The 10,030-nt window shown below is 34.3% G+C and overlaps 1 protein-coding gene across 5 annotated transcripts in view; it reads left to right on the forward strand.

Annotated features, from left to right (window-relative positions):
- Window positions 1–3,754: 3,754 nt before the first annotated feature.
- The window catches only part of LOC101502837 (pentatricopeptide repeat-containing protein At5g56310-like), a 7,429-nt gene continuing 1,153 nt past the window's right edge, over window positions 3,755–10,030 (forward strand). For 2 of the 5 annotated variants that reach the window (XM_073366358.1, XM_073366357.1), the window contains exons 1-2: window positions 3,755–5,936; window positions 7,622–7,711. In XM_073366358.1, the coding sequence (XP_073222459.1) occupies window positions 4,241–5,515 (1,275 nt within the window). In that variant the 5' untranslated portion in view covers window positions 3,755–4,240 and the 3' untranslated portion in view covers window positions 5,516–5,936; window positions 7,622–7,711. Of the gene's footprint in view, window positions 6,100–6,359; window positions 7,712–10,030 lie in introns of those variants that run through there. The other 3 variants (XM_073366355.1, XM_073366356.1, XM_012719524.3) reach the window with 3 other exon arrangements.

Genomic DNA, 10,030 nt, shown 5'->3' on the forward strand with positions numbered 1-10,030 from the left:
CCATTTACAGCTAGATTATGTTTTGATTGCACAAACAATATTGTAAAATATGAGGCATGTGCTATGGGCATTAAAGCAGCCATTGAATCAAAGGACGTTGGTGTTTGATGGTGCTTCTAACGTGTTAGCACATGGAATTTGGGCCATTTTGATTTCCTCGGAGAACCAGTTCACTCCATTTACGGCTAGGTTGTGTTTTGATTGCACAAACAATATTGCAGAATATGAGGCATGTGTTATGGGCATTAAAGCATCTATTGAATCAAAGGTAAAAATTCTTGAGGTATATGGAGACTCATTGTTGGTCATCCATCAGATGAAATGAGGGTGAGAAACTCGAGATTCCAAATTGATTATGTATCATACATAATTCAAATAATTGACAGACGAAAACCAATTGGCTGACGCCTTGGCCACATTGTCATCAATGTTCAAAATAAGCATCAGTCAGGATGTGTCGATCATAAAAATTCAACAAAAGGATAAGCCAACATATTGCCGACGGCAAGCGATGGTTTTATGATATCAAATCCTATGTCAAGAATAAGGAGTATCCATTGGGTATTTTAAAGAATGATAAGAGGGTTTTAAGGAGGTTGTCAATGAACTTCTTTTTAAATGGTGATGTGCTTTATAAGAGAAATCATGATATAGTTCTCGTCAGATGTGTGGATCAAGCAAAAGTAGAGAAAATTATTCAAGAGGTTCACGAAAGTTCTTTCAAAACTCGTGCAAATGGACACACAATGGCAAGAAGAATCTTAAGGGTTAGCTACTATTGGTTGACCATGAAGTCCGATTGCTTTAGTTACGTAAAGAAATGTCATAAATATCAAATCTATGCTGATAAAGTACATGTACCACCCACATATTTGAATGTTTTAACATCACCATGACCATTTTCAATGTGGGGAATGAATGTTATTGGACTCATCACGCCTAAGGCTTCGAATGGGCACCGGTTTATCCTAGTAGCTATTATTATTTCATAAAATGGGTAGAAGTTGCTTCGTATGCCAATGTGACGAGAAGTGTGGTTGTCAGATTCATCAAAAGATGATTGATTTGTCGATATGGCTTGCCAAATAAAATAATAAATGATAACACAACTAATCTGAATAACAAAATGATGAAAGAGTTGTGTGATAGTTTCAAAATTCAGCACGATAATTCTTATCCATATCGTCCGAAAATGAATGGAGCTGTAGAAGCAGCAAATAAGGATATCAAGAAGATTATACAAAAGATGGTGGAGACATCTAAGGATTGACATGAAATGCTTCCCTTTGTATTACATGGCTATAGAACCTATGTTCGCACCTCAACAAGGAAAACTCCTTTCTCATTGGTGTATGGAATGGAAGCGGTAGTTCCCATTGAAGTTGAAATTCTCTCGATCAGAGTCTTGATGGAAACAAAACTAGAAGAGGCATAGTGGGTTCAATCATGATATGACTAATTGAATCTCATAGAAGAGAAAAAAAATGATAGTTTTGTGCCATGACCAGCTATATCAAAAAATACTTAAAAAAGAATATGAGAAAAAAGTTCGTCCTAGAGAGTTTCAAGAAGGGGACTTAGTGTTAAAGAATATATTGCCCATAAAAAAAGATTCACATGGAAAATGAATCTCGAACTACGAGGGACCATATGTTGTGAAAAAAGTTTTCTCTAGGGGAGCTCTAATACTCACATAAATGGCTTGAGATGTGCTTTCACTTCCAGTAAATTCAGTTGCAGTCAAAAAAATATTATGCTTTAAAAAAAGTTAAATAAAAATAATTGAAAAATGGACTTGCTAGGTTGAAATCCTGAAAGGTGATCTAGGAAAAAATTAGAGCATCTCGATGGATTGAAAACTTGGAAGAACGGTCCATACAAAAGTTAGAGATAACAAAAAAGGATCAAGCGGTTCAAACTGAGACATTTATTATTCTTGGAAGGTGACCAACAAGAGTCTTAAATTACAAGAATGACTAGCGTTTGTTATCTCTCAAACTAAAGTTAAACATACTCATCTGTACATTGTAACTCCAACTGTTTTGTTCCTATTGTAATGAATGTACATTTTCCAATATTGTCATTGTATCTTACACTCTTTTCTAAACTAATTTAGTCTCATGATTGTTTGTTCTAGAATTTCTTTTTAAATGTTATTTTATGATAATAAATGTTGGAATTTGAAATATGTGTAAATATAAAAAAATATTTTAATTATTTTGATATTTGAAAATATATACACGGGAACTCGATAAATTCTTAATATATATGGGGTGTAAAAAAAAATCATTTTAAAATGCACATTTGATTTGCTTTGAAGAAAAAGGGGGAGGTCACACAAGATATACTAGAGTTATCATGCAAAGAACAGTTGTTATCTTCATTGATCCATTGAATCTTGTAGGCGTATAAAGTCGCATAAGGATTGGGGAAACAAAAAAAAATAAACAAGAATTTATCTACATTGCATGCATCTTTTTCATGTAGTGACACATGATTTATGCATCTTCATTCATACTTTACATATACAACAACATTGTGCAATGCATAATGAATGAATCATGCATATCTTATATTTATACTCAACAATCTTTGTGTCACATTGTTCATTGTACGTTTGTGTTGCAATGACCATATCTTTGCTTATGGTCAACATTTTATTTATTTATTTATTTATTTATTTATTTATTTATTTATTTATGTCGATCTACGCATCGGTAACCAATCTGAATACGATCATGCTTTTTATTTCTATCGACCAACTCATCGGTAACCAATCCAAAGACGATCATTTATATTTTTGTAATCAGTAACAAGTTCGAAATTCATCTATGCATCACTAACCAACCTGGAGATGATCATTTTTTATTTTTAACAGCCGTTTGTTTAAATTTTATATCACATCTTTTTAAATTATTGTTTTTGTATTAAACATGCATTACACCCGCTCTTGCGTTTAGAAATTAATCTACTTCGAATTATGTTTTTCATTAAACATGCATTACATCCGCTCTTGGGTTTAGAAATTAATCTACAGTTTATTTATTTAGACAAAATTTAGATCCTTAGGTTTAATTATATTTTAACACGATAACAGTACAATATAATTAAATAGGGGCAGAGATAGTACTCAATTTTGTCCGACCAACTAAAAATAAATCTAAAAAATATATAAAATAACGTGTTTAATAAATATTTTACGATTAAAATAAAATCTAAAAAAACATCATTTCACAAATCTGACTGAAGTTTGAGTACATGATTTTCATAGATTTTCTCATTTAACGCCAAAAATAAAATAATATAAAATAAAAAAAGAAAAAAAAAGTTTACTACAAACATCTTATAACAAATCAGTTATTTGCTTCATTTTATTTTATTTCAGACTTATTACTTGTATCCTCTCAAAATATGATGTTGTGTAAAATTTGCAACAAACTATACATAGTCCATAACTTAATTTTATCTAATGAACCGAAAGATATTTCATTTTAATCTATAAATTGAATTCAAAAATCAATAAAAAGGGACATGATTTTGGTGAGAGATCTGCTACAAAAAAAATACTTATAAAAGAAAAATAAGTAATGTAATAGCAAATAAAAACAAACAAAACAGAAGAAATATTAAGGTATTTCTTTCATCTTTACTTTATAGTCGTTATCCTGTAACATATAAAATGAGATAAGAATGAAAAATGATTTTTTTTTTTTTTTTGTTATACAAATATAACGTCTAATTGAGGATATAAAAAAAAAAAAAATTAAAATCTCAAACCTTCGACGTCGTCCTTGCCATAACGAAGACCATACCATTTGGTCCTTCCGTGCTTGACCCCCTTGATCTCTCGCCTTCCCTCTCGGTCCCCTTTTCCCTCTTTTTCCGTCCTCTGCGTTTTGTTCTCTGTTTTTTCCTCACACGCGCCTTTTTCTTCTTTTGATTTTCTGGGTTTTGTTCATGTTTTCTTTCCCACTGCTCTTCACTTTTACTTAACTACTCGTCTCTTTTACTTATGCATATATGCACAAGTTAAGGGAGGCTGAATTCCTTCAAATATTTCCGCGAAAACTGCAATTATATTCCTTCCTCAAACACCACACCACACCCTCTCAATAACTCCAGCACCGTGGCTGCCAAAAACCTCATCAACCGCTGCACTGCACCCCAAAACCCACTAAACCTATCCTACCTCGCCGACAAATGTACCACTCTACAACAACTCAAACAACTCCACGCCCAAATGATCGTGTCATCACTCATCAACGAGCATTTCGCCGCAAGCCGATTATTATCCTCATTCGCTCTTTCCCCTTTCGGTAACCTCACTCACGCTTCCACAATCTTCTCTTCCATTCACCGACCCAATTCTTTCATGTGGAACACTCTCATCCGCGCTCAACAAAAACAACCCATAAACGCTCTCTCTCTTTATATATCCATGCGTAGGCATTGCGTTTTACCAGGTAAACACACTTTCCCTTTTCTCCTCAAAGCATGTTCTTCACTCTCGCAACCATTATTACCTTGTAAACAGGTTCACGCACACGTGGTTAAATTTGGGTTGCACTTAGATTGCCACGTGGGTAATGGTTTGGTTCGTTGTTATTCTGTTTCGGATGATTTGATTGATGCACGGTACGTGTTTGATGAAATTCCTAACAGAAATTTGAGTCTTTGGACAACGATGATTTGTGGGTATGCGCAGAATTTTTGTTATAATGAGGCTTTGGGTCTTTTTGAGAGGATGGTTGTTGATGGGTTTGAGCCTAATGGGGCGACGCTGGCTTCGGTTTTGTCAGCTTGTGCTCGTTCGGGTTGTCTTGAGCTTGGGGAAAGGATTCACGAGTTTATGAGAGTGAAACGGGTTGAAGTTGGAGTGATTCTTGGGACGGCGTTGGTTTATATGTATGCCAAGAATGGGGCGATTTTGATGGCGAGGAAGTTGTTTGATGAAATGCCTGAGAAGAATGTTGTTACTTGGAATGCTATTATATGTGGTTTGGCTTCTCATGGGCTTGTTGATGATGCTCTTAGTTTATTTGAGAGTATGAAGAAGGATGGGATTGTTGTTCCTAATGATGTCACATTCATTGGGGTTTTGTCGGCTTGTTGTCATGCTGGTTTGATTGATGTCGGTCGTGAGGTTTTTTGTTCGATGAAGGTTGTGTATGGAATTGAACCAAAGATTGAGCATTATGGATGCATAGTTGATCTTCTTGGGAGAGGAGGTAAGTTGCTCGAGGCAGAGGAATTGATAAAAGGGATGCCGTTGAAACCTGATGTGGTTATTTTGGGAGCTTTGTTGGCAGCTTGCAAGAATAATGGACATACTGAGGTTGCTGAAAGAGTGGTGAAAGAAATTCTTACTCTGGAACCTCATAATCACGGAGTTCATGTTTCTTTGTCGAATATGTATGCAGAAGCTGGACAATGGCAGGAAGTATTGAGACTGAGGAAGATGATGAAAGAAGAGAAACTTAAGAAAGCTCCAGGATGGAGCCTCGTTGCGACTTAATTGAGTTTCTAACATGACTTGTATGAGGTTGATATCTATCATTTTTGGAAAAATTTGATTATTTCATTGTTAGCATATGGTGAGGAAGTGATTTATGGTGCTTACTAAAGAAATGGTTCCACACTACTGCTTTATCATAAAGTTGTATCCTAACAATTCGGCAAGTGACAGATTTTTCCCTCGCTATTGCAAGCACATAAGTATGCTGCTGGACTCCGGAGGATATTTACTGTTTGGTGTTCAGGACTACTTGTTCAAGAACAGTTGAAAAGTCAAGGATCCAAATAAAACACGGATTTGGATCCTCTACCTTCTAGGGGGGAAAGGTAGAGTGACTTTTGGCAAAAATTGAGTAAAATTGGAAAGATGGTGACATAAAACACATAGTGAATCCCCTTCTGTCAGCTAAGAAACTTATGAGGTTGTCAGTGCTAACCAATTCTCAATTTTGACTTGCTCACATGCTGAGATAAGACAGCTCATTTTCTGAATCTTATTGATAAGCAGTAAATGTTAGAGCTCATTATATGTGTTATGTTCTTACTTATTGATAAGCAGTAAATATCAAAGATTTCGTTTTTTCTCTTACGCTCTTCACTATCTCTTTTCAGACTCTGCTTTTTATGTTTTCTTTGTCGCCCCTATCTTTCAGACTTTATTCTTTTTTGCATATTTCATTTGTCATATATCCTCTTTCCATGTAATTTTCATGGATGTAATTCTCCCTCTCTCTCACACACACACACACACACACACACACTCTTACTCTCGCTCTCTTTCTCTCCATTCTCATTGATTAACTGATTAGGTTTTTAATAACTAATCTTGTTTAAATATTTGTTAGGATACCAGGTCCGAGTCTAAGACTGATAAAGGGGCTGAGTAGAGAAGTTAGAGGAGAATTTCTTATGTGGAAAATAGTGGGGGGTAGGCAACCAAATATAAGGGAGGGGAAAATGGTAAGGGAATCACTTTGGTCATTTTTGGTTAGAACCTTATAGGCTTGTTAGAGAGAGTACCATCTCTTCTTTGAGGAGCAATTGTAATCCATCTAGTTTTCTATTTCATGCTACTTATTCAATCTTTTGATTTATCCATGCTTTGTATTGAACTGTAAAATTCCTCTCGGGTTTGTTTTGATCTGAAATGGGGTCTGATATGGTTGCAGATATACTACCAGGGAAGAGTTTTTAGGGATTCCATCCAATGTAACATTTCATATGGGCTTGATTGATTGGTATTTATATCTATGTTGCTAGGTAGTTAATCTCAGCGTTTCCCGGCGAGATCCCGCTGTCCCGGTGCAGTACAGTGCCTGACCGCGACGGGGTGGTCCGCGGCAGTGTGAAACAAGATCCCGACGAGATCTAGATAAGATCCCGCTATTATTTCTTCCTTCATTGTTTTATTGTTTCTACTTTCACGTTTCACCTAAGAAGAAGTAGAATATGCTAATGAAGATGATGCTTATCTTTGATTCCTATGCTAGAACATGCATGTTTAGTTATTTTATTACTTTGTGTTAAAGATTTCAATATGCATCATCTTTATTTCCTTGACTCTTGTTGGTATTTCAATGTATGTTTTGACTAAGAGTAAGACTTGTAGATTCTTATTATTAATTATGAATATTTCAGAGTTTGTGTCATTTGTTAATTTTGCATTAAATACATGTTTATATAATATTATTCATGTATTTTGTTCAAAAAAGTAGCAATTATCCCACCTATCCCAGAACGCGCTATCCCGCTATCCCACTTTTAGGGTTGGCCGCAACGCACCGCTATTTGGGATTAACTACCTAGCTATGTTGGTATTTGTACATTTAAGTTTTTGGGATGCAGGTGGTGACAGAGCTTTCAGCTGTTTCATTGGCTGTGCTCACTGTGCTACCAAAGTTTTTGACCCTGCACCTTGTCCCTTTCAATGCTACATCTACTCAATCAGTTGGGTTTTTACTCTTATTCTATGTACTTATATAGATAAGTACATCTAGGTTGGGATGAGTTTTTAGGGATTCCATTCAGTGTAACATTTCATATGGGCTTGATTGATTGGTATTTATATCTATCTTGGTATTTGTACATTTAAGTTCTTGGGATGCAGGTGGTGACAGAACTTTCAGCTGTTTCATTGGCTGTGCTCACTGTGTTACCAAAGTTTTTGACCCTGCACCCCACACTATGAAGAGAGAAGGTAAATTATATGTCCCTTTCACTTAGTTTTCATGGTAACTGAAAGCATTAGTCTTGAAACTTACTTGCAAGCGGTGACGATAATTTTAGTTGTTTAGGAGAATTCATTATAGGATTATGATCAATCCGAGGATTGATAGATCTTTTAGTTAGTTAGACTAGCTAATTAGGAAATTATTGAAAGGGAGAGGTGGAGAGCATAGGCTGTAAATAATAGGAAGGAAGGATTAGAGGGGATTGTGTGAATTGTGGAGTTGTGAAGGAGAGATCTGGACCTCTTGAAAGTATCCGGGGTTGTGATAGATCCAAGGAAGTTTTTCCCTATCTTTCAGCAATAGATTTTGATTTCCATTACTGTCTTGAATCTTGACACCAGTCTTATCCAATTATTAGTCAAGTAAAATTGAGTGTTATGTGAGGAGCACTATGATTCAAATGGTTCATGAAAATGATATTCCCAATATGCACTGCATCCAACTTATGCTGTTCGTGTTATGTACGAAATAATAATACTTTTAAGCTTGTTCTAGATATAGCTTGGCACAGTTCTGTTGTTGTATTGTAGCTGATTTTGTCTTTAGAGCATAGTTGATAGATGAGTCAAGATATACAGGAATTTACAAAAATTGGAATAGAGGGGTGTTCAAAATAAGAAGCGAATTTCACTTTCACCTTAATCCCTTATGCATTATGCTATCAGTGATTACACTCTTGCATTCACTTTTGTTATCTTCTTGAAATACATTGATCGTGGCTAATGGAGGAAACATGCCTCAATTTTAGCTTCATACAATCACATTCATAGAAGTGTTACTCTTCATTTTTTTTTTATTTTTATTTTTTTGTATTTGCTGCAAAATAAATTTGCAAGAAAGATTCTTCCGATTTTAAAACCTGCAAGTAATTAAATAAGTTTTTGCTCCCTATAAATATACCATATTTTGTTTTTAGTTCCTATAAAAATTTTCTCCAAACAATGGTCCCTCAAATATATTCTATCAACAATTTTAGTATTTGCTTTTAAGTCAACTCATGTGTATCTTTCAAAACTTTGAATGATTTTTTCCATACATGTTTAGACCATTATAAAAATCTCCCCTAAAAATATTTAGAATTTTTTTAACGAAATATGAATTAAATATTAATTTTTAAGTGCTAAAAGTTTAAAAAATTTATATTTAGTTGATACATTGTTAAAAGAAACTAAATTTTTGTGGGAAAGATTCTTAAAATATTCTATACATTCATGCAAAAAATCATTCAAAAATTCAGACGATACACATGAATTAATTTTCAAGTAGGGACTGAAATTGTTAACGAAAAATATTTGGGGTACTATTGTTTGAAAATAAACTTTAGAGAGACTAAAAATAAAATATGATATATTTATAAGGACCAAAAACTTATTTAACCCTAAAATATTTAAGTAATGAGTCTAATTTAATGAATTGGAAAATGACTATTATGTCATTCTCAAATCTAACTTTACTTATATATAATACGAATTATAATTTTAAGAAAAAAGTTGTCTCAAAAACAAATTCAAGTAAAAGTGAAACCAACATAATATGTGCATTGCATGTGTTTCTTTATATTTATAATTTTATATGCGTAATTTAAAAAAAAAATTAAATCTATGTTTAGTTCCGTAAAAATAGTGTTTTTCAATTTTTTGTATATTGACAGGCCCTTAGAACATGCGTTTAGGAGAAGGGGTAAAGTAGGAAACATAGGAGGTAAGGGGGGAATGCACGAGAGACCGTAATAGGAGAGGGAATGAATGAGCTGAAAGTGGAGGGAAAAAGAATAACTAACTATACACGTGGCAGCAAGGGATTGGAGAAATTGATTGAGGAAATCAGAGGGGAGAGAGAGAAGGGAATTTGTTAATAGGTTACCTCACGCTTGAGGAATGCTAGGCAGTTGTTAAGGAAAATTGGGACTGAGTATGAGTTAATCTCATCTCAGTAAGGGGACTGTTTTGGGCTACTTGATTCAGTCGTATTTTTTTTTATATAGAGAGAAATTTTAATTAATAAAAGTGACAATAATGATCAATTTTATAACTGTTCCCGAGATGATTTGAACTCTGTAACTTTCCTTGTATTTCCTTTCATTCCATTATTTCAAGGAGGATTCCCTCATTGTCTTGATTTACAGGGTTAGTTTGTATTTCCCAGAGGAGTTTTCTCTGTTAATCATCAATACATGTGCATTTCCAGTTATTAGCTTTATATATTCATGTAAACAAGGGAGGGGAGGTGATCCAAAAATTTGGATGGTGGGAGACCTATTAGAGTGCGGAGATTCATAGGGAAAG

This window comes from Cicer arietinum, chromosome 3, assembly GCF_000331145.2.
Source record: "Cicer arietinum cultivar CDC Frontier isolate Library 1 chromosome 3, Cicar.CDCFrontier_v2.0, whole genome shotgun sequence".
NCBI lineage: Eukaryota > Viridiplantae > Streptophyta > Magnoliopsida > Fabales > Fabaceae > Cicer > Cicer arietinum.